Consider the following 25,861-nt stretch of genomic DNA (forward strand, 5'->3'; position numbering starts at 1 on the left):
TATAGAGCCACCAAAGATAGCAATGAGCGAAGTAGGGACAATCCTGCTTAGCTGTAGTAGGAAAGAAGCCCGATGGAGGGGAGGAGATAGCTAAAATATGCCCAATTTCTGATACAGTTCTTAATGTATGTACCATGCATATATGTGTTGCTTGCGCTAATAAGGCGGCAATACAATTTTTTGGGTGTGTTTTTTCCAGTTTCACAACCTTCTATATGACAATTTGTGATGCATGACCTGTGAACATCAATGTACTCCCGCTATGTAACACCGAAACGTAAGGGGAATGGTTTGAGTTCTCTTGTAATATTGATCATTAATACGGACTTAACACAACATGTCTCTTTTTTCTTTCTGGGATCATTTATGTTTTCTGCAGTATTCTATTGCAATTCTAAATGAAAATATTAATTTAAAAAAATGTATAATGCAGATTTCAACCGGATTGTCTGGGCAAGGATAGTTTTACGTTTCTTGACAGGAAAAAATTCCAATCACGCATTGATTTATTTGGAGTGAATTATTTATGAAAGAACTTTCACTCTATCCTCAAGAGTGAGTGGAAAAACAGCCAACACATGTTTCGCACCCTTACATAGCCTTCCAGCCTGGGGCTTCCTCAGGGCGCCTTTTTTAAAAGAAAGGGTTGAGTAAATTAGTCATTGCTGTCGAAAATGTCATAGGAATTATGAATCAAAGCATAATGCCGGTCTGAGTCGCGTCCGTAGTAGGTGTCAGGTAACATGTGCAGATCATGTAGAAACCCTAGCACATGTGCTGTTTGTCTGACCAGCCTATTCTGGCTGGCGCAAAGTATGGTTGTCGCAAACATGCAGGAATATGGCCACTAAATTATGCAGTAAAACTCTTTGAATTCTTTCTACAGACCGATCACCCAGGTACGCTATTCCGATGGCAAAATTCGTAAGGTGGATGTAGTGTATCCGCTCGCAGCAAATGACAGCTGAAAAATGAAACTGGAACCCTCTTCCAATCATGCATGAATATTCGGGCTAAAGTGACATGTGGATTCCAAAAGGCATTTATATGTTCTTGGCGATTAATTGAGATCATCTGAAACTTATACTTGTATGTCTGTTTTACCATGAACCATTGTCTTGGTACTAAGTCGGGATATTTTGATGCCTATCTTGCCTTTTGCACAAAGTGTTTTATGTAAGTTTTCTGATCTGCTTTCACCCTTTAGCTGTAATGCTTTTATGACATGTAATGTCAAATAAGGCATTCTTTGAATAATAAAAGGAAGCCCACCTACACGAGTATCAAACTTCAAAAAAGTCATGCCAAACCTTCAGTCCCTGAAAATAATACTCACACATTTAGTGATGTGTTTCGTTCGGTCCTACAATGAACCGACTAAACAAAGAGTCACTTTGCTTTGTTTGAAATACCCAATTATGTGCCAACTCGTCAGGCATATTAACATTTTTCAGGCAGTCTTCTCAATCAGTTGAATGCATCACAATGTACCTGCAATACATGCAAATGGATTGAAAACAATATATTTGTATAGTTACATCTTTATTATTTAGTCTCAGACCAATACATTTTTTTTACACAATGCACTTATGTAAATAGGCTGAACACATTCATTGAAGAATAACAAGTTAGACAGTGGTTTAATTAGATAGGAGCACCTTAACATCTACTTCTGGATCTAACATTTAATAGCTGAGTTACAATGACAATAAATCACTGGAAACCCGAGATGCAAATTATAGTTTGACATTAACAAGCCGAACATTCAGGACTCATTATCATCAGTTGTGTTCCTCAACCAGCATGGTCTTATGCTAAGACTCCAAAAACTTGCACTTCACAGAGTGTGAGATGTACTCTTTTCCCAGGAATTACCACGTTGACGTATCGGCCAGGCTTTCCGTTGCACTCGAATGTCATAGTTTCACCCGCACCAATACTGCTAATGAGGGCACATCTGGGAATAAATAAGAAAAAACGAAGTTGAACACATGCTGAAAAATTCAAATTCAAGAGATGTCTCCATTATTCCTTAATAAGAGGCCGTCAGATGAAAAGTCATTGGTTTAACGTACCCAGTAACTCTAGATTCACAGGCTGGACTGGACTTCTAACAGATTTATTTAACATATATAGGTCTTCGAGCTCCACAATTGACTAAGCTCTCTGAGGACATTCGCCTGATAAGAACACTGCCAGGGACGACTAAGGAAGCAGAAACGTTGCCTCTCTCTAAGACTAGGCAACTGCAGAACTGAAGCTGAAGGAAAAGAAGGCAAAGGGTCAGGCTCCCTCCCCTGCTAGCAAGGACCAACTCACATTCTCCAGAAAACTGTACCACATTTTGCTAGAAAAAAGTGCACCATTAACAAACCTTTTGACAAAAATGAGAAGTAAGCACCATAACGGGTGTGAGTAATAATGGACTGGGTGAGGTATCCTTACATGGGAGAGAGAGAAGAAATTGTGATGTTTGCACCCAGAGTATGTTATGGCTGGAGTCTACGAATTACACCATACAGAAAGAAACATTGGCTCTGGAGTGTTCAGTACTTTAAGACGTTTACGTGTGGTCAAACCTCTCATTGTTTTGTTTGCAGTTAGGGTGTAGGAAGGATCATGCCACACTTTGCTAAGTAGCAATTTCATTGGCAGGAGTTCCAGTAATGTACGTTCCTGAAGGGAATACATTTGCTGCAGGTTTTCTCTCCTGGTTGCCTATACTACATAAGATGGAAATATTGAAATAGCTTGCATGATGAGTTATGTTGGGACACTTCTGGATGGTGCGTTATGTGAGGAGGAATGACAAGGTGTGTAGAAGAGGACACTGTTCTGGGGCATGAAATGAAACACATCATCAAGGTTGATCTGCCACTAAGAAAATTGGTTGATGATGTAGCGCCTTTTGGACGTGAAACTAAAGAGTCAACATGCAATGGTGAGTTAGTGTGATGCTTGGGATTATCTGTAGTTCCTGAGGGTATTTGAAAAAAAGTTTAAAACTTGCCCAAGAAGATCAGTTAGGTATTCGTGAAGATGTTTGTTGGCCTGGAGTGGACCAGGCATTTGGGGGCACATGCATAAAGCATTTTTGTATTCGCAAACAGGCCGATTCGAAGAATCGGACTGTTTACGAATACAAAAAGGACTCTTCAAATGCATCCAACCCAAATTGCAATTTGGTAACCGTTTACCGAATTGCATATTGGGTTTTGCAATTCGATATTTGGAAGGGGCGTGTTCAGGGCGTTCCTTCCATATACCAAATCCTAACAGTAAGCATGAATGTTTTGTGACCGTGAATGCGGTTGCAGAACTTTTGCATATTACCACCTACTTCAAGTAGGTTGTAACTCATTCGCAAATGGAAAGGGGTCCCTGAGGGACCCCCTTCCCCTTTGTGAATGGTTGTAAAAGCCCACTGCCTGCTCTTACAAAAGGAAAAGAAAACTTTTCATTGTACTTTTTGTAAAGCATCTCGTTTTCCTTTAAGGAAAACGGACTGCTTTACCAACAAACAAAAAGATTGCTTTATTTAAAAACAATCACTGACATGGTGGTCTGCTGACGTCTGCATGCCACCCACTCTGTGATTCTCGCAGTTCCTGGGGGGTCGCAAAGTGCGATCTACCTCATTAACCTCTTCGAGGCTCATGATGAGCTCAGCTCGTCATAACGGCTGTGGAACGCCCACGCGGGGCTAATTCCCCTCCTGTGCGGGGCGTTCCATTAAGTGGGCGGAGTCATGACAAGCTCAGCTCGTCATGAGCACAGCTCCACTGTACCTCATGACGAGCTGAGCTCATCATGAGTACCGCGACGCCGCGCGCGGACCCCCTCCCCCCACGTCGCAGGGGAATTAGCCCCTCGGCGAAGGGGTTAATATTAATGAGGTAGAGCGATTTGCAACTACCTAGGAATCGTAATCTGAAACTCTTTGAGGTTAATGCATTTTAGAACATTGGAATGTTGGGAGCTCCATTGTAGGCAATAGAGTAGCTCCGGGCTTATAATGGCTGGTATAAGCCCGGAGCTCCAACATTCCAATATTTCTTTGTTCACAGCTCTGGCTGTGAACAAAGGCTTCAGGGAGCTTGAGGGGATTCCAATCCCCTTGCGCTCCCTGAAGGCTTTGTTTTATTTGTTAGAACATTCTGCCCTCTAGTGGAAGAATGTTCTAATAACCTTATAGCCCTTCGTAGCAGGGCTATACCGGCTTTTAAAGTCCGTCAACTTTGTTAAAGCCCCTCACCTTGGCTCAGACCTTTAACGCTGCAGCGGGCCTTTAATAGCCGGTATAGCCCGCTACGGCGGGCTATAATGCTATAGTAAATTGTGATTACCTAATTGCGATTCCCAGGAATTCGCAATTAGGTATTTGCAATTTACAATGTTGATGCATGTGCCCCCTGGTTTTTTGTAAGAATCTGCATTGTGTGTGCTGAGTGACAAAATGCATGTCACACCCCATTGCCGTTCATTCCTGTGGCGGCAACTGTGTCGTCATGGAACATGGTGGCCCTGGATATTTCAGGTTCCTTTGGAGGTTTGGGTGAATATCCATATTTTTCATATTAATGGTAGCTTGCAAGTTAAGATTGCTGGGGGTGATATTTTTTGAAACTGTAATCACCAAAGATGTGTTAGGATTTATTCAGGCTCTTTTCAACTGGGAAGAGTACCCAGATGAATTGGTTATGGATAATGGGGCCCAACTGGTATAGAGGGAGATGGAACAATAGCTGATAGCTGAGAGAATTAAACAAGATGCATTTACATGTTTTAGAGTACTATGCACTGTGGGATTTTATTTTTGTATATTTTAATTGTGTACAGTTGTATCTTTTATGTGATGTATGGGGTTATATCATGAAGTAAACATGATTGAATAAAAAGAAAGAGGGTTCCTATGCTCTTCATAGTTGGGGCTGAGTTACCAAAAATGCACCTATTTCATCCTAAAAGGTGAGGTAGGACATCCTGGCCCTTACTGGTATCACTGAATGTCGCCATGTAGGCCATGCTTCTGTTCCACATCCACCAATCTCTTCACATAGGGAGGTGCAGTACCACTGTCCCTGACAGAAGCATTTAAGGGACATGTGTTCTGTCGAGACACACAGATAATGCAACGTTCTTGGAAATTAAAGGGGCAAAGATACCCTCCTATGAGACACTACTTCTGAGCTTCTCTTTGCACTAAGAGTGCGCCCTTTTCAGTTTGTGGGAATGGGGTATTTGAAGACATGGGATACCTCAAGGATTAACCCACAGTATGGCCAGTGTCCCTGTATCAACACAGCACATACTATAGCAAAGGAGGAGGAAGAAAAACAGGACTTTACCTGCATCATTGAAAATGTGATGGAACCTACTCCATGGGTATCACTGTTTGTGGTTGGAGAGCAGCACCCAACAGCCAGCGTCAGTGAGGATTTACACGAACAGGAGGATTTAAAACAAAACCATCAAGCAGCAATACCACCTCTTGTCCACTATCAGAGGTTGACACACAGCAATAACAAACCTGTTCATTGGCTTCAGTACTGCACCCCCTGCCTTGCTAACACACCTGAATCATGCTAAATGGACCACGCTGCTGAGTGAGATGTCCTCTAATTGGCTTACTATCACTTTAGCTGCTGCAATCAGCTATTCAGAGAATCTGTCTTTCGGCCTGGGATGGCACAGATATCCCTTAGAGAGATCCAGCCCCCACTGGGGCCAGCCTTGTGCAACACCGATCAAGGAAAATGCCTAAGACTTTGGCCAAGCTCTTCCATCCCTTCCTCCCCCATCAACCCACCAGTAGCATGAGTTTTAATCATGGGATGGGAGACCTAAGCATGGAAGTAGTTTCAAATAGCCCAGGGCTTGCAATCCATCTGCACCTCACTATGTGGCCTAGCTAGTAAGGTATGTCAGATGGCAGTGCTGCAGCATAGATTCATTATCTCTTCTGTCATCTTTGGAGGGGAGAGTATGTCATGAACTTATGCACAAGGTTATGACACCTTTAAGTGGAGGTCCACATGCAGTCATATGTTGCACACTTGCTGCAAAGTGCTGTACAAGGGGGCTAATGTAAGTTGGTTACTCCAAAGCATCACACCAATCTGCTCAGGTCTGTGATGGTTCAGTGATTCATGGCCTCCAGGAAGCCTACAAAGGTGCTGTGTCTGTTTCGAATATAGCTTCAATTTACCTTGAGTTGTAATTTCCGTTATTTGACAGGGAGTTTCCAATGCGAATTTCTGCTCCGTCCAGCCTGTCTTCGTAGTCATTTCTATTGGTGATTGAAATGCTAGTAATGTAGTACTGGTGTAACAAATCGACCCTCCACCAGGGACCATATTCATCATTTGTATGGGAGCAGGAGCCATGGTTATAATTGGGATCCTGATTTCCGTCAATTGCGTTGATCGCCAATCCAAGGTAACCGACAGCTTGGTACGCTCCTACAAGGAGACTTGACTGGGTGGCTCGTCCTCTCAAAGCCACATTTTCTGCATGAAGAGAAAGTATTGAGTGAAGACAAAGCCAGCTGTGGCAGTTACACATTTTAAAAATAAAATGTAGAAATATATTTATTAAAACTTGTGTAAACACAGAGTAAATATTGTCATCCTTTTTACAAGACACACATATTTTGAGAACTCCCCCCCCCTATTCCAAGGTGGGCAGTAAAATCACCTATTTAAAACTGCCTGTGGCAGTACTTTCGCGGCATGATTGCAACGATTTTAATGGGCATTTGATTTTCTTACTATAACCACAGTGTGCTAGGCAGGCTGCAAGCTGTACCGTGACTGGGCTAAAACTGGTCACAGTTCCACACGAAGTCTGCCTGTGGTGTTTAGGGTCTGGGTGAACAAAAGTGAGGGGGTTTGTGCTCCAATCAGCAGACCCACTCCAGGACCCTCTCATGCTCCAGGCCACAGTCTTCCAGGAAGTCAAAGACGAAGTTGAGAGGCAAGTTGCACCTCAAGTGCAAGAAGTCGCAAAATAAGTCTGGAGGGCTGGTATCAAGTTGACCAACTGTGTGATCTGTTCAATGGGCGTCAGTGTTGCGATAAGATGTCGTGCCTGGATATGTACCATAGGGTTTTCAAGAGACGTGCAGGTTTGCCTTATGGTTATGACATTTGGGGCCAGATGTAAGTAATTTCTATTTACCGATTCCTAAATACCGAATTTTACCGATTCGGTATTTAAGAATGGGTAAATAGAACGTAGGTAAAAAATCAGTAAATGTTACCGATTCAGTAATATTTGTTATTACCGATTCGGTATTTACCGAATCGGTAATAAGGAATACCTTCCCATTCATTCCTATGGGCCTGGAGGCCCATAGGAATGAATGGGAAGCCATTCACTATGACCGATTCGCTGAATACCAAATCGGTAATAGGGGGAGCATATTCAAGGGTGGCAGGGTGTCAGATTGACACCATGTTGCACCCCTGAATCTTGCATATGTGCAAATGTGGCGCAGATGCTGCCACATGGCACTTTTAACAAAGCACAAATTTGCTTTTTTAAATGTATTCGGTATTTACCACCAACTTGTAGTTGGTGGTAAATACCGAATCCTTAAACCAAAAATACACTCACTTGAGTGCTCCCTACATAGGATTTAAGGATTCAGTAATTTACCGATTCCTTAAATTAGGGAATCAGTATTTTACCGATTCCTTACCATAACAGATCGGTAAATTACTGAATCCTTAAATCCAGCCTCCTACATCGCGAAGGGCTAAATACCGGTCGATAACGGGAAACTTACCCGATTTCTGGCCGTTGCCGACTGTTATTAGCCCACCTACATATGGCCCTTGATGATTTATGCTCTTTGGTGAGAAGACAAATTCTGTGTTGGACCATTTTAAAGGCAGCCCAGCTATGACATGCTCCATAGGCATCCTCTCTCCACACAGCAGCTCAACACCCTTGCCGTGGCAGTTTGCATGCATGGCTGTGCCCCGCCATTCATGGAAGGAGAGAAGATGTTGGTGAAAATAAACAAGCAATACAAGAGTTGCTTGAGATTGTGTTTTTTTCTTCAGTGGGGTTCAACTACACGTGTGCCAGAGGAGGCTCGCGATTGTTCATGAGGCACAAGTCATGCAGCTATGTGAGGTGTGGAGCAAGACCTGCATGGTATTGTCTACCTTTGGGCACCGATTGGCGTGACCCAGAAGGGTACAAGTCCTTATTAGATAGTGGGGACTAATTACCATGGCCAGACCTCTAGTGTGCAACTGGGAGAGACATCATAGCAAGTGGCGTCACAGGAACTGATGTGACAATTATATAATATATCTGACTTTAAAGGGAACATATTATGTTCCCTTCTATTCTCTCCCGACCACCGCCTGTAAAGGATTACATAGTGTACGCACATACAAAAAAAAAGTGAATAAAATTGTAGTATGTGTATTGCAATTTTATTACGAACATACAGAACTGCGAACAGGTGGGACACATTGCAAGCAGCAAACTTGATGGACAGACTCATTGCGATGGAATCATGTGTCCAAGGCGCTATAAAATAATCTCAAGCTTAACCTTGACATTCTTATACTCACTGAAACATGCTCTGGGGAAAGGGCTAGCATACATACACAGGTCCACACTGTCTCTAAAATAATAATACACTGTGTCCGCCTTCCTGCAAATACTACAAATGACAAACGAATGTATTCTCTTCACACTTTCCACCACCCGCCCTGAGATAACACTTTCATCGAACAAATCATGGAAGTGATCTCCTCTAACAATAATGAACATAACAACCACATTTTTCTTAGATGTTTCATCATTCATTGGAACAACTCCATCGACCCTCTCGTAACCTGCTTTGAATCCTTCCTCCGGGACCTAAGTCTTATCCAAGTTTTCCTCAGCCCAACGCATATCAAAGGGGCCACCTTAGATCTAATCATCGAAAGAGAGAACACCATACAAATCGACTCAATCCTATCTGGTGAATGGACTGACCACTATTGTATCAACTTCCTCATTTCTGAAAGGGCAACCATCACTAAGGGCCAACCAGTAAAAGCCAAACATTCCATCCAAGACACCCACAACATTAACTACCTTTAGTAACAACTCCCTACTCCCACCTTCCTCTATGCATGGTGTTCATAACCTTACTCAACACTACATCAATTCCATGTCAAATATCATGGACACCCTGGCACCCAAACAACTAAAGAGAATCCTGTTTAAAAGATCTGCAACCTGTGACAAAGATTTGAGTTTTATATGATCTTGTGATAACTGTGTGTGTATTTGAGATATTTAGGGATACTGTCATCCATAACCATTTGTAGAAGACAATTATTTGGAGATGGATCTGTGATGAATTGTTATTTATAATAGCATGTGATTTTAAAATGTGGATTTTTAATGTAACCTTGGTTACATTTTTATATATCAATGTGCAATAAACGTGAAATTTTTACATAATACAGAGGTTGGTGTCTAGAAAGTGTGAATATACATTAATAGATAAAAGAATAAGGGCCCGATGTAGGTCACCAAATACCGATCGGTAACGGCCAAATTCGGCTGTTACCGACCGGTATTTGGTGATTGAGATGTAGGGGGCTATATTTTACAGAATCGGTACATTTACCGATTAGGTAAATTTACCGATTCTGTAAAATACCGAATCGGTAATTTTACCGATTCGGAAAATTCCTGATGTAGGTAACACTGTTTCCTGTGCTGCAGGCCTTTCAGATTCGGTATTTTACCACCCAATCCAATTAGGTGCTAAAATACCGAATCCAGGTGTGCATGCACATGTGTGCATGCACACCTATGCCATGTGACAGACAGACATACCCTTAGGGCATGTCTGTGTGCCACATGGCACACATGCCTGTATTTGGGGTGCTAGAGGGTGTCAAAGTGATACCCCCTGCACCCTTGCGGGAATCGGTATTTACCGATTCTGTAAATACCGATTCGGTAATGCACATTGATTCCTATGGGCTTCAATGCCCATAGGAATCAATGGGCATTACCGAATTGGTATTTACAGAATCGGTAAATACCGAATCTTAACGATTCGGTATTTACCGATTCAGTATTACCTACACCCCCACCCTCTATTTTACCACTTCTTAAATACTGATTCGGTATCATTCGGTATTTAAGAAGTGGTAAAATTAAATTACCTACATCGGGCCCATAATGTCTTCCTTTTTTTTTAAAAATGAAGAGATATAGTCATGGATGGTGTAAATTGATGTGTGTGTAACCAAAGGGATTTTTATTTGTTTAGATTAACTTTGAGACCCTGTTTCTTTTGGAATAGAAGAGCACCTCTCCCAATTTCTATGGAACCATCACTAAGGTCCGCCAGTTTAAGCCAAACATTGCATCCGAGACCCCGACAACTTTAATCAACTCACTTTGTGTACCTTTAGTAACAACTTCCTACTCCCACCTTCCTCGATGCATGGCGCTCATGACCTCATTCAACCCTACATCAATTCCATGCCAAATATCATGGACACCCTGGCCCCCAACAGCTAAAGAGAATCCTGTTTAAAAGCTCTAACACCTAGTTCAAAGTGACCTAAACGAGATACGCCAATACCTCATACTTGCAGAAAGAGCATGGAGACACACCCCTCACTGTCTAATCTTAAACATCTACGAGAAAGATGGCAGGCCTAAAAACGAACATGTCAGGATCTCCAAAGCAGCATTCTTCCAAACTCAACTCAACACAGCAATTAATCAACCTGAAAAACTGTTAGTAATTGTTAAAAACCAACTGATCTGCAAAAGCGATCCCTCAGCCTTAGAAAACCTAACACTACCTAACTGCGAAACCTTCCCCTCCTTTTTGTGGAGAAAACTATGCTTATCACCACCAAGATCCAGAACTATGTGAAACTCCCTCCTGGTGAGCTTCCCCCCACATCCCACCCCATTCGATCACAATCAATACCCAAGAAACAATCCCCTCATCCTTAAAAACAATGCAGCTTAGTACAGTTTCAAATTCTTCAATGAAAATGAGGTTCTAAAACTATTGACCTCTTTGAATACTCCAATCACTTCAATGATCCCCTTCCATCCAAACTCCTCAATGAGGTCATCCACCTCCTACTACTTTTATGGACCATGATAATCAATGCTCCATGTCCGAATGCCCCAAAAGTGGCCAGGTTACCCCAATTCTAAAAAGGCCCACTCCAACCAGTCTGACCCCAACAACTACGCCCCATCTCCAACATTCCAAGTTTAGATAAACTTAGAAGAATGAGTGCACTCACAGCTCCGCAATCACATCGATCAATTCCAAATTCTCGACCAATGCCCATCTGGCTTCTGACCGGGCCATGGCACAAAAACGGGCATGATCTATATTGTTGATGGTGCCCTACACGCTCTCGACCACAATGAATCCTGCCTATTTATCCTACTTGATGGCGGCGTGTGACATGGTCAATCGAAATACCAGATTGAACAGAATGGAGCACAGGATGGGACTCATCGACACTGTGCTAAAATGGTTCCCCTTCCTTCGTAACAGATCTCAGTGCATCCTAATCAATCACGCCCTCTTTGATCAGTTGCCAGTGTCGCTGGGCGTACCTAAAGGTTCTACTCTCTCCACAACTTTGTTTAACTTACACATGGAGCCCTTAACTGACATTTTTAAACTCACCTGCATTTCCTACCACATATATGCTGATGACACTTTACTTTACATAAAAATCACTTCCCCAAATGAATATCCTTAACAACACCCTGACTAAAATGCATTGCCCTCAAGACAGAATTCTTATTGATCTCCGCACTTGCAACTGCCCCTTAGAGCAAGGACTAACTTCCATAATCTTACTGCCTTGAGGTGTATCTACACAACATTGACTCTGTGAAATCCCTAGGTATCATCTTGGACAATGCCCTCTGCATGAAAAAGCACATCAGTGCCACCACCAGATGAGCCAACCTTCAACTACATTCACAAATGAAACTAAAACCAATCTCCCCCTTGGCAAACCTCAAAACAGCAGTCCAAGCTTTTATCTTATCAAAATTAGACTCTGGTAGCGCTTCCTTTGTGGGTTTCCTAAAAATCACACATGCTCTGTTAAAAGCCTCTCTGAATGGGGCAACTAAATATATCACCAGATCACAGAAAAGGGATCACATCACCCTGGACCTTCAAGCTCTCAAATGGCTGCGTAATGAGGCTAGGATCCATCTCAAAATTGCGAGTATGACCCATAAAGCACTGTCTCTGCTTCTTTGAGAAGCTGCGTGCTGTCCCCCCTTCCAACAACAGGTACCCGGTGCACAACGTGTCGCGTAGGCCCCGTCCCTGACCTCAGTCAGTGTTACGATTGGGTCGAGATGTTGTCATTCCTTTGAGTCCCTACGGGTTGACGTGAATTGTTATTGTTGACGTGCTTTGAGAGTTGAGTTAAACTGCTAGATAAAGATATTATTTTTCTATACATACCTGAGTTGTGTCCTTTTGTGGTGTCATTGCTACCTTACTGCACGTGGTCATAAACGCTTCACACACTGCCTCTGAGATAGACCTAACTGCTTGTGCTACGTTACCACAGGGTTGAGCAGGGGTTATCAAAAGGGGTGACCCACTTGCCCTGACTTAGGAGGAACAGTCCTTATTTGGACAGTGGCACCAGCCAGTGCCAACTAGAAACCCCCATTTCTAACAATTGGCAATTCTGTGTAGCGCCCACTGCAACTTCAATTGCCTCTTGGTGCTAAAATAGGCAGAGGGGACAAGCAAACAATGATTTCGTCTTTGTGATACTGACATTTTAAGGTTGGCTGGACAGCGTTTATTACATGTGCTGCACTGGGTCATTTCTAATAGTACCTCCATGCCTCCATTTGACATGGTATATCACCTTGCAAACGCCACAATTCAACTTCAGAAACTATTTCACATTTTTAAATCCACAACACACTATCTCATGCTACATATTTCCAAAACAGTTCATATCATTTAATTACTAGCCACATAATTACACAGCACACCATGCAACATATTTCCACTGCTCAACTCCACACCAATCACCACTCACCCTCTCAATCTTACTTTCTATCTATTTTATACAGCTCTCAACCCTTTTTATTCACCATGCCACATAATTCCAGTACGCAAATACACACCTCACCACACAAGTTTAGCCCAAACAGTTCCACAACTAACAATTCCAATTCAAACCACATAACTCCAGTACAAACGGATTGGTGTCGTTACAACGCAGGCTATTACAACGCCTGCTGTTACAACGCGGTTTTTACATCGCATACCACTACAACGCATAGTGCTTTTAAGCGCTGGATAGTGATTTATTTAATTTACTATTCCAACTCCAGTCCCCGTGGATAGTAGGGAAGGTGTTGGATAGTAAATTAAATATATTCCCTATCCTAGAGCGCCCCCCAGCGCAATGCGTTGTAATGGTTTGCGTTGTAATGGTTGCGTTGTAATGGTAGTGCGTTGTAATAAATGCGTTGTAAGTGATGTTTCCCGTACAAACACACATCCACTCCACCACAAACAAAACATAAGTAAAAAATCAATATCATTTACAATGCCAATAGTTCTAACTTAAACAAACGCGAGACTGATTACATTGCAGATGCTTTTTGTGATTTGGTGTAAATTCTTTAAGTAGTTTTGGAGATATTAAAGGAAACAAAATGTGTGTATCTGAGCTGAGGCTAAGTACATATCTCATGGTGATATCTGATTAGCTGTCAGCAAATCAACCAAGAAGTGAGGAGATGGTAGGGCAAATCACTTAATCTCCCGTAAAAAATTTATGAATGTGTCCTTGTGTAATGCAACTGGTGCTCATGCAAAGCACTCTGATTCCTTCAGGTCAACTTTGCGCTATATAAAACTCTGAACAAAAAAGTGCTGGCAGCTATCTTGGGACCAATTTACATGAGAGTACCCCATTGAAATGCATTGAAGTGAATGGATTGTTTTGAGGGTTACAAAAAGGAGATTGTATAAAGGGTGATAAAAGATGTTAGTTACAATATAAATCATTTGTTGTTGGTTCCATACTAATTGTAGGAACTGTGGTGTGTTCTAAGGTGATTTCACCCTGTGAAAAAGTCTTCTGCTGGGATTTAATGAATTATGTGTGAGAGAAACCGGTTTTCCCATTATTTCCCATAAAGGTTAGGGAAGATGCTCGGGAAGCAAAAATTAGAGAATATTTTCAGCAAATTCACACATAGCCACACGAGAATGAAGTCTGACATTCCCAGTAAAACATGTACCTGTCAGTTGATTCCTGTGTGTTCTACTGCAGCCTCTCTGAATGTTCTAAAGAGTAAGTAGCGCTCTAACAGTCTTACTTATGACAAAAGTATGGCACACCTTAAGCCAACATGATTGAATCAAACTGGTAAAAGTTAAAACATTTAGGGGCCCATTAGGATGGCGGGCGGATTGCCCCCGCCAGGCAGGCGGGGGCAATCCGCCCACCATCCGCACCTATAGTCCTCCCGGCCATATTAGGATGGCGGGGGGGGACCGCGGCAGACGGAAAGACCGTCTGCCGCTTTTCCGCCCCGGTCGCAAGGCGACCGGGGCGGAAAAGGTTTAATATGGTGGCTGTGTCTAATGGACACCGACAGCCATATTATGATGGGCTGCTGTGGATGCCTTTCCGCGACGGCGATAACCAAGTGATCAAATGGATAAAGAAACATGATAGCAAATAATTTAAAAGTTCTCTGTCGCTATCTGAGAGCTCAGAAAATATGTCCTCATTTTAGTCTTTTAGAGAACTAATCATAACTTCTATGGGAATAAGACCCTCTAATTTTCATAATTTCTAAAGGAAATGCTTTAGGTATTACAGATTTGATTACATCAAGATAACGTCAGGTGTGCCACACGTTTATAATAAATATTGAATGTTAGCAATCTAGTTGTTCATCAGAATACTGTGGGGAGGCAGAGGTCAGCAGCACGGACTCAGATAATTGAGGGCAGAGAAGAGGGTGAAGAGACAACAAGATGTCCATGCTGGTCAGATGGAAGGTGCAGTGGCAGGACAGCAGGCTTTATTTTATCTGTCTCCCGCCTAAAATCACCTCTTTTTCATTGTAAGTCATTAGGGAAAACCAAATCCCCAGTTTTTTTTCTCCAAAATCTCCTTCTTATCAACTTCAAAATGTTGGCCATTATGGTGCATTGGATCATGGAGGGAAGGAGGAATGGAGTAGGGACACAGACTGGGATAGCAGAGGGTAGGAGGGAGAAAGACAGGGGCACCAAACTGACCTTACAGGGCAGGAGTCAGGGGTTGCAGCAGCACAATACTTCACATAGGGCAAGAAGAACGACAGTGCAGCACAATGGACAATGGAAAGCAATAGGGAGGGAGGGGACAGGCCATGTACATGGACAGCAGAGAACAGAGGAGAAGGAGGTAAGTGCAACAAGCTGACCATGCCGGACAGACAGGAGGGACAGTTGCAGTATAACAGACAATGAAGAGCAGGAGCCTGACAATGGACCAGCCAAGACAGGAAGGCGTTGATAGGGACCTGCGCATGAAAAACGGAGGGCTGGGATCAGGAGCAGCAATCTAACCATGGAGGGCAGTCGAGATGGGCACTGAAAGCACAACACACCATGGAGGGCAACAGTGAGAGAATAATGGCATACATGCAGACAACGTAAGGAAGGTGGGATGGGGTTAAGGGCAGCAAGCTGACTACACAGGGCATGTGGGAGGGGCTGTGGCAGCACAAAACACCATGGCAAGTGAGAGTGTTAGTGTTAGCACATTCCACTGTGGGCAAGAGGAGGGGCAGAGGCGTGCACAAAGGACCATGGAGGACAGAAGTGAGGGGTAGTGGTTGGACACAGATAAGAGAGGGCAGGGGATTGGGCTTCACAACAGACCACGCAGAACAGACAGGAGGAGCTGTTGCAGCACAATGAAACATGGAGGGCAGAAGGGAGTGGCTGCAAATTGGACAATGGAGGACAGGAGGGTGAGGTTAGAGGAATGGAATTCAGACAGGCAGCGTGGAGGTGGCAGAGACAGGTGTCAGCCATCTGACCATGCTAGGCAGGTGGGAGAGGCAGTCACAGCTCGACAGAACACTAAGAGAAGATAGGAGGGGCAGTGGCAGGTCAACGGAACATGGTGGGCAAAAAGGAATGAGCAGGGACAAGCACACAGACATTCGAGGGCAGGGAGAAGGAGGGTAGGGGTAGCAAGCTAAGCACAGAGGCTAAGCAGGAGGGCAATGATGGGGCATAGATTTGGGCAACAGAGGGCAGGAGGAGTCGGCAGAGACATCAAGCTAAATGGAGGGCAATTGCAGCATATCGACCAGTGCAGGGCAGGACGGAGGGGGCTGGTGCATGGTCTTGGACAACAGAGGGTAGGGCAGAGGTGGATTGGGCAGCAAGCTAACTGTTCAGGGTAGGCTTGAAGGGCAGTGGCAAACAACAGCCACACCGGACTGTAAGGAGAAGGAAGGGGCATGGACTTGGACAATGGATGGCAAGGATGAGGGGAGGCAGGAGCAGCAGGCTTGAGATGGGGACCGCACAATGCTAGGCCAGGCCCTGCATTCAGCCCCCCACTCCACTGTGCATTGCAATGGGCATCTTATTTAATGTTTAAAACAACAATGAATTCACTAGAAGAACCAAAGGTTACAGGGACATTTAGTTAGGAAATAGAATTAAAAAAATACAAGAAAAACTTTTTTAGGGACATTATAGTTAGGTTCAGATTTTAAATGCACAAAAACCATATACATTCTCCTGTTCTAGTTAGTTATTTCTAGTAACTATAACTTCTGCCCTAAGGTAACTATAGCTTGTGCCCCACCTGGTGTGGGTAGGGAAACCTGTGTTTGCTCTCACTTGGCAGGAACAATTTCAAAGCTCCCGCCAAGCCAAAGCAAACACTAAGGGGCATATTTACAAGTGCATTGCGCCACTGAGCATCACTTTTAGGAATGCTCAGGTGGTGGTGTGCCCTGCTCCATATTTACAAGGCTGCCCAAGCCACTTTGCATGGCTTAATGCTGCCTTGTAAATATGGCCCTCCCCAATGCAGTTTTCTGCATTAAAGGGGCGTGCAATGAGTGTTGCAATGGCCGTTCCCAGGCAACAACCAGGCCTTTTTGACACTGCTCCAGAATTACAAAGATCTTTAAATCTGAGGCAGTGCCAAACTCCTACGCCTCTTCAGGGAAGGGATAAAAGCGGCGCAACAAGGAGAAATACTTTTATTTCTCCTTGTTTCAAATCTTTGCTCTTTCTGTGTGTGTGCTTGGCAAAAGGTCATTTATGCTAGTTTTATGTGCAGGGAGGTGTCCCTTCCTGCACCAAACAACGCAGGCACCCTTGCACCGTGGTGCAAGGGAGCCTGTGCTAGAGCTAGATTGCTTTTTTGCGCCAGTGCAGAGGTGAGTACCAGTGTGCAGAATTGTTGTAAATATGGCGCAGTCCTTCACTACGATAATGATGTATTGCAGTGCAACAAAATTGTTTGCGGCAACGTGCTGTGACATTTTCTTGTAAATATGCCCCTAAGTCCACTTTCTGAAGGCGTGAGCATGAAAAATGCTCCCACCTGGTGGAAGCAGACTTTTCATGTGTTCCCCTGCCTGCTGTGAAGTGAGTAGGAGAACAGATGAAAAAATTGATCCCACCGGCAGGATTTTTTGCTGCTTCCTGCAGGCAGGAGCAATGCCGGCTCCTTCTGGAGGCAGTTAGCTCACTGGGGCCATTGGGGCATTGGAGCTTCCCCCGTTGCCTTCAACAATGATGATATTTTTACCCTGGGTGGGCTCTAAGGCACCCACCCGTTCCCGGCGGGGCCCCAGTGGACATAGTCCCAGGCCGAAATTGGCCTTGGGAGGGAAGCCCTCCCCAAATATTAAGTGGATAGGGCATGGGGAATGGGGCTCCCAGGGCCAATATCCAGGGAGGAAGGCTGCATGTTTCCTTAACCTTTCAAAATAAGGCCCGAGTAGATGGGGTTCTTGGAGACAATATCAGACCAAGGAAGGGGGCCATAAGGGTCCACTCCCCGATAATTCATTAGATAGGCCCCTGGGAATGGGGCCTGGGAACAATATTGGCCCAGGAGAGGGACTGCATGCCCTCTCCGTCTTCTTAATGTGGGCGGACCCCAGGAGATGTGGTCCCCGCGGAGAGAAATCAACATTTACATGGCGGTTTGCTGCATGCGGGATGACCAGAAGCCGCTATTCGATTTGATTTGCAATTTGTAAAGCGCAATAATCACCCTGAGGCATCAAGGCGCTGGAATCCTGCCGTCCAGAAGACGATTGAAGAGGAAATTACCTATCTGGAAATTACCCTATCAGGATCACAGAGCAGATGCCACTCTCTGGAATTAGACCTTTTTTTCACCCTCTAAGATTCAACCAATATTACTCTCTGTGAATTGTTTGGGTCTGTTCTAGGACAGTATGGGGCCCATTATGATGGCGGGCGGATTGCCCCCACTAGGCTGGCGGTGGCAATCCACCCACCATCATCTCTCGTTTCCCCCCCGCCCTATTAGTATGGCGGGGGGGCCTCATTGGATGGAAAAACCGTCCGCCACTTTTCCGCCCCGGTCGCCTTGCGGCCGGGGCGGAAAAGGAATAATATGGTGGCGGTGTGTATCAGACACCGCCAGCCATATTAGGATAGGCAATAGGCAATGCCTTTCCGTGGCGGCAATGCCGCCATGGAAAGGCAGGCGGACTTCACTATGGGGGCCCCGTGCGGGCCCCCAGAGTGAAGGTGAGTAGGGGGGTGAGCACGGGGGGGTACCTGTGGTACCCCCTTCATTTGCATTCACAAAGTGACAGGCACCACGCGGTGCCTGCCGCTTTGTAAATGCAAATGATGTAGAGCATTTTTAGCGTTGTGGCGGGCGGTGCACAGAGCACCGCCCGCCACAATGATAAAAATACAGGATGCGCCCGCCACTGTGGCGGGCACATCCTAATACCACCCCCGGGACCCCACCCCTTATGGCGGGCGGTCCCGAACCCCGCTAGGATGACGGGCGGACAAAGTCCGCCCGTCATCCTAATAGGCCACTAAGTGAGGATGCCTCTTCATGTCAAGCCTCTTTGGGTGACTACCCTCTCCACAGAAAGTCCCCAATTGGCTCAAATTGAGAAAGACCATACAAATCTGTTTCCTTGCCTGGGATGCTAACCCCGAAGAACATATTTGTACTGAAATGGCTGGAGGTTAAAAAAGTATGACTCAGCTGCTTTGTTAACTAGTAAAGTAGAAATTTAATTTCAGATTCAATTGGGGAAAGGAAAAACAAATCTATATCTTTAAAACACATGTATGAACTACTGAATGATTTTCATATTACCTTTGTAGTCAGAGGCACTGGCAACCAGCATCATGCAGGTGAAGGTGGCCTGGAGTAAAGCTTTCATCCTGTCAACAGAAATACAAAATGCTGATAACCTCTATAACATGAAAATGTCAGAAACAGAGCAGAACCCTCTGTTTGGGTAATAGGTGGCATACTGACAAGACACAGAACGCCTATACCCCAAATGAAAATAACAATGTATCATGTTTGTCTTGGTTGAACAACGCCCATGGATTAAAATATCACTAGCTTATTAAAGTTCGGTTCTTTTATAGACATTCTTTTAAAACACTGTGTTAAAGGACACAGACCATTCTAGGAGGATTAGCAGAGACAACCGTCCTCCATCTGAGGTGGTCAGTTCATCTTCAACCCCGCCAGCGCTGGTGCGTCTATATGGCAAGGTAATGCACCACCAGCAGGGGGCAGTAAAGAGCACTGTATTTCAGCATGGACCATTTGTCCCTGGGGCGCTGATAGCTCTTGCACCTTTCTTGATCATAGAGGTCCCAATGGCATGGCCGGCAGGGCAGAGCGGCAGTTCTGCCACTCTGGCTTTTTCCAATGGGCTGCTTTCAGAGCACTGTGGGGTCCATAACAGAACCATGGCCACTTGTCTCCTTTCTTGTTGCATCCTTTTTCATATTGGGCTTGTGTAAACATTTTTGTAAACGCTGATTTTGGTAGCCGGTCAGGCAGGGATGACTGGGGACAAGCCATATTTGACAATGGTGTAGTTCAACCGTAGTTCTTCTTGTCCTCTTCAGGATCTTGAAATGCTAGAGTAGGCCAGTTATAAGCCAATGGTTATGCTATGCCATGTAACTGGTGTTTGTATAGCACACATCTGAAAGTGGTGTCCTAGTTTTTATGGGCTGCCCACAGTGTAGAGCTGCACATGTTCCTGGCTGCGTAGCTATGCTACCAGCAGTAATGCACACCCAGACTTCCCAGGTATGGGTGGCAATGAACAATCGAGACAGCCCATTCATAGTGCAAGAAAAGTAAATGGGCTCCCTTACTAGGGTATCTGTCACCTGCCCCCGACACTTCACTTCCGTGGACAGCATCTGCTGTATTAACACTCACTACATTTCTCATATTATTGTATTTGCACTCTGCACTGTATTTCTGCAACACCATATCCCTAAAATGCATTAACAAAGCCATAGATTTGTCCCATGTAAAGTACATACACACAAAGACACAACATGCAGGGACCCCAAATTCACTGCTACCCTCACATAGGCACATCCCTCGCACTGCACTCACACTGGCATATTCCCCACTCTGCACTCACAAAGGCACAACTTTCAACCTATAGGCTACTTACCCTACACTCTCAAAAGACAATGTTCATTCTGCAGCCTCGCAGGCACACCCCTCATAATACACACACTGAACATGATGGCTATACTGCACTCACCCAAGCACACATCTCAAACACAGGTACACTGCTCACTAAGAAGAAGCAGCATTTGGATAATAAAAATAATAATAATATCACTTACAAAGTGCCTGGTTACACCATCAGGTGTGTCACCTTGCTGAGACTAACTTTTCCGAAGAGGCGAAGGAAAAAAAGGACCAATTGCTGGAATAACCAGGATTTCAGTTTCTTTCGGAAGAGGGTCTCCAATGGTTCAGCAGGAAGAGAGAGGGGAAGTGCGTTCCAAGGACTTTGACCAGATATGTCCCAGTCGATCTGAGTTGGCGGGTAGGGTTATAGGGAGAAAGTAAGTCATGAACATAGCTTGGACCTTTGCCCTGCAGGCTACGATGAGTAATGCATAAGGCTTTGAAAATAATTATTTTCTTAACTGGCAGCCAGTGCAAGTCATCAAGAGCCTTCCCAATAGCAGCCTCCTAGGAAGCTTCAGAACTAAGCAAGCCGCCGCATTCTGAATACATTGCAGCCTGTGAAGGCATTTATTTGTTTCTCCCAGATATAGGACGTTTCCGTAGTCCAATTGGGATGTTACCAAAGCATGAACTAGGGTTTTCCTAGCTGGGATTGGGAGAACGTCCAGAGTTTTCCTTAACATCATAAGGATTCCAAAGCACTTCCCTGCCACCTTTCTGGTATGTGCCTCAAAAGAAAGTGTGGAGTCCAACCAGACTCCTAGGTTTTTCACCTGTTGTGTTGGGGTACGGATAGAACCCAGAGTCTGTGGCCACCTTGCCTATAACCAAATGGAGGGGGATTTCCCCACCACTAAAATCTGTTTTGCTACTGTTTAATTTAAGGCAGTTATCTGTCATCCAGGATGCCAGGTCTTGCAGGCAGGAAGAAAACTTGGTGGCTGCTGTGTCAGAGGCCTGTGACAGAGAGACAACAAGTTGTGTGTCATCTGCATATGACACACTGGTGACACCTTGCCTTTCCACAACCCCTGCCATGGGTGCAATAAACAAGTTAAAAAGAGTTGGACTCAAAATGGAGCCTTGAGGGACCCCGTGAGTCAGAGCTATGCTTTTGGAAATATATGGAAGCTCCGGTCCTGCAAAAAGGAAGCCATCCTTTTTAGTGCGATTTAGGCCAGCCCTCCTGATCTGAGACGTTGTAAGAGCAGTTTGTGGGATACCATATCAAAAGCAGCGCTAAGGTCCAATATATAGATGGTGGCATAGGAGGCATAGGTAGTGTATTGAAACATTGGGCCACTGGTACAATTAAAAGCTGTTGGGTTAAGCTACATTGAAGCCTGCATGTCCACTGAGGTCATCCAACACTGAATAAGTAGGCAAAATACTGTTACTCAGGCTACCTTATATCCTACAGATCAGCGATTGACTATGAGGAAGAGCAAAACATTGACAAAGAGCAAATGGCCGAAGGGAGCTGATCCCCTGCCCAATTGTACGTATGCTGTTCTGTAAAGCTGAACTAATATGTTAATGACACTGTCTGATGAACAACTGAAGTGGGCGTACCCAAAGCCCCTTTTCCCTAAGCGAGATTGTGTATTATTTCTGTGAGAAAATGAGGCTGATGAGGCAGCTAAAACAGAGAAATAGAGCACAGGCAGCAGGAGCACCAGGTGCACATGCGTAAGACACACAACACTGGTCAGAAGAATCACAATCTTCCCTGAAATACACTGAACACGTTTGGTATTGCAGAGCAAGTGCAACTTCATTCAAAACATGGAAAATGTGGCACTGCAGGGTCAGTGTAAGCTTTCTTTAAAGGCATGGAACACATGTGGTACTCATGGCTAGTTCAACCTTGCTTCAAAGACATGGAACAAGTGTGGTACTCATGGCTAGTTCAACCTTGCTTCAAAGACATGGAACAAGTGTGGTACTGCAGGGCTAGCAAATGGAAGCTTGATTCAAAGACCTGAAATTCAAGATCCTACTCAAAGCCCTCTTCCTAGAGCGCTTTCAAATGAAATGATAAGATCACAAGATACACCCGAAATAGTTCGGCACCTTACCATAACTTTGCTGTTTTCCAAAACAGTCGCCTCAGAACTGTAAAAATTACCAGGATCACCCGTCATACCTTGACTTGAACGATAGACACCCACTAGCTATTAGCAGGTTAACTCCTCTATATGAAACCTCACTGCCCCAACCCTCTTCTTCGTTCACAAGATCTGTATTGTATGTATGTCTATAATGTTCATAACTATGTAAGTTGCAGATTCTGTTTACGTCGATAATGCTCATAATTGTACATGCTGTGAAGTGCTCTGATACCCTCGGGTCCAGCTAGCGCTATACAAAACTTCTAAATAAATAAATAAATAAATAAACATGGAACAAAGGTGGAACTGCAGGGCCAGTGCAAGCTTCCTTCAAGGACATGGAACAAGTGTGGTACTATAGGGCTAGCAAATGGAAGCTTCATTCAAAGACATGAAGCAAGTGTGGTTCTGCAGTGCCAGGGTAAGCTTCATTCAATAAAGTGTAAGGTTCTTTCAAGGACATGTAACAAGTATGGTACTCAAGAACAGAACACGTTTCATTCAAAGACATGGTACAAGTGTGGTTCTGCAGGGCCAGTGAACGCTTCCTTTGAAGGAAGAAGTGTGACACCATGGAGCACCACAACATTCCTCCTTTAATACATGGAACATGCCGGATTTCAGATTTGGTATAAGTTTAAGGTTGTATGAGTGCAAACTTGCCTCACGTCTTTCAAGATTTGCACACACAAAACAGGTACAGTGCCAGGCAGGAGTAGACACTTCCCTCACACCCATAAAGTACATCCCTATCTGATCAGAAACAATGTAAACTCTCCTCATGTACACAGATGATGGACAGCATCTGCAGCAGTTACCCAAGACACGCACACACAATGTGAGCAAGTTCCCCTCACTTGCAGCACAGGTACAAGATGGTCAGCAATCGCACAAGCGAAGACAGCCTCCCATAAAACACAGGTATCATACTGGCCGCGGCATCCAAGATTATTGCAGGCACAAACTACTCATCATCATAAAGAATGGGGGTGGGTGAGCCATTGAAGCCTCGAGCCAGAAGCTAGACTCTGGTTCAGATCAAGTTCCTCTTGAGCCCGCCAGCCCAAAATGCACGGAGCTTTCTTGCAGGGGTCTAACAGACACTTCCACATCCCCTGCAATGCAGGAGGGGGCCCCAGTCTTCTCTACACGACGACCCCCCCTCAGCTTGTCTGTGCAGCGTGTCTCTCTAAAGCAGCAGCATTGTCTAGTATACTCTGATCTGACACCACCCAGACCCAGGACTGAAAAGAAACAGAATAAGGTATTTGTTTCTCTTCAGTCCTAGTCTGCCAGGCACCTTACATGAGTGGGCGGGGCCATTGAAGGAGAGCATCCTGACAGAGCACTGCTCCTCTTAGAGGGGAAGAGGCAGCACAGGGATGACTGGAGCAGAGGTAGGGTTGCTACCTTTCCCAGAGACAACTGCCAGCTCCCTCATGTTTTCAGATTCTGCACAGGGTTGCACTGTGCCAGAAGACCAAATAGACTTTTGACCTCTGTCTTTGAAAGCAGATGTGACAGGATAAAAACAAAGTTTATAGTCTACTGTACAGCTGTTTCTCCTTCAGCACTCCAGCATGGTTATTCAGCTGCCCTCTGAATGCCCGGGGAGCTGCTGTATTTGCACCCCCTTACACCTCTGGGCGCCGGTTCATTGCACCCCCTTACACCTCTGGGCGCCGGTTCATTGCACCCCCTTACACCTCTGGGCCCCGGTTCATTGCACCCCCTTACACCTCTGGGCCCCGGTTCATTGCACCCCCTTACACCTCTGGGCCCCGGTTCATTGCACCCCCTTACACCTCTGGGCAGCGGTTCATTGCACCCCCTTACACCTCTGGGCCCCGGTTCATTGCACCGGCTGCACCATTGGTAGCGACGCCCCTTCTCCCCATTTCAACAGTTTTTATATCCAGTCTCCTACCTGTTCTTTGAAGTGTCTGTCTCTTGGGGTATCCAGACGAAGAGATGTCTTGCTTCGCACTGTGCTCTCATCCAGCCGAGAGCGGGGATATAAGTACCCTCAGTCAGCCAATGAGCGATCAGATCCTATGCTGACCTGGCAATTTAAACAAGTGATTCATAAGTAAATAATGAAAATCACTTCCAGGCAGCTAATGTCGAAAAACCTCTTTAGCGGGAAGACCTGTGATATGACCCCCAACCTCCTTCGTTTGCCTTCTATCGCCATCAGTTGGACTCTTGCCAAAGGTTTTGGTGCTTGTTTTGTTGGAGCCTGGTGAAGAGACATCCTTAGAATGCTGATGAGCAGGAGATGTGTCCTGCAGGCTCGGAGGACGCCGAGGCAGGAGATTAAATGATGGTTTCACAGCTGCTCAGTTTTCCGTTTGCTTGAGTCAGCGCACACATCTGCGCCACCTTAACTTATCCTGAGCGTGCTAAAGGCGTGAACCGGAAGCGGTGTAGGCCCCATAGGCGCTATGGTGCTCCCTGATTGGACCTGTTTCTATCTCTTGTAAGACACAGTAGTGAAAGGAGACTGCAAAAGTCTCAATAAGGATGACAGACATGGGCCGGGGTTTAAGGATTTAAAGAACGAATTATTTAGGCAAAATTCATGAAATATAATATCAGTCTGACCAGCAGCAAAGAATACAGATCATAAGTGTAAAGAGCTCAGTAAAGTTCAGTAGTAAATCCGGCATGGATTCACATTGTGAGAGGGAGGAAACGGGGGTTCATCAACAGAGGGAATGTGCGTCCATTTATAGGACTTTAGACAAACGATTTGACACATTACTGCACAAGGGCCTGGTTCTCAGGATATGTACCAATGAGGGACAGGCACCAGGAAGCATTCTACTGCAAAACACATTGGAAGATTCTTATATAATGATAATATTTTGGATTCAGAGGTTCCCAGAGTCCATTGATGTGACTGGAATTGAAATGCGATGTACAGAGTGGTCTGGAACAGCGAGGTCGGACTTGGATAAGGTA

General features: G+C 44.8%; 1 protein-coding gene across 1 annotated transcript; it reads right to left on the reverse strand.

Annotated features, from left to right (window-relative positions):
• Positions 1-1,525: 1,525 nt before the first annotated feature.
• On the reverse strand, positions 1,526-24,895 carry LOC147662131 (fucolectin-like). Its single transcript, XM_086951087.1, has 4 exons — positions 24,825-24,895; positions 19,419-19,486; positions 6,209-6,509; positions 1,526-1,957 (listed from the first exon to the last, which is right to left on the reverse strand). Exons 1-4 carry the CDS (start codon positions 24,893-24,895, stop codon positions 1,810-1,812), a joined length of 588 nt encoding a protein of 195 aa, XP_086807213.1. The 3' UTR covers positions 1,526-1,809.
• Between the last annotated feature and the right edge of the window lie 966 nt (positions 24,896-25,861).

The sequence above is a fragment of the Lissotriton vulgaris genome, unplaced genomic scaffold (assembly GCF_964263255.1).
Source record: "Lissotriton vulgaris unplaced genomic scaffold, aLisVul1.2 SCAFFOLD_6212, whole genome shotgun sequence".
In the NCBI taxonomy this organism is placed as follows: Eukaryota; Metazoa; Chordata; class Amphibia; order Caudata; family Salamandridae; genus Lissotriton; species Lissotriton vulgaris.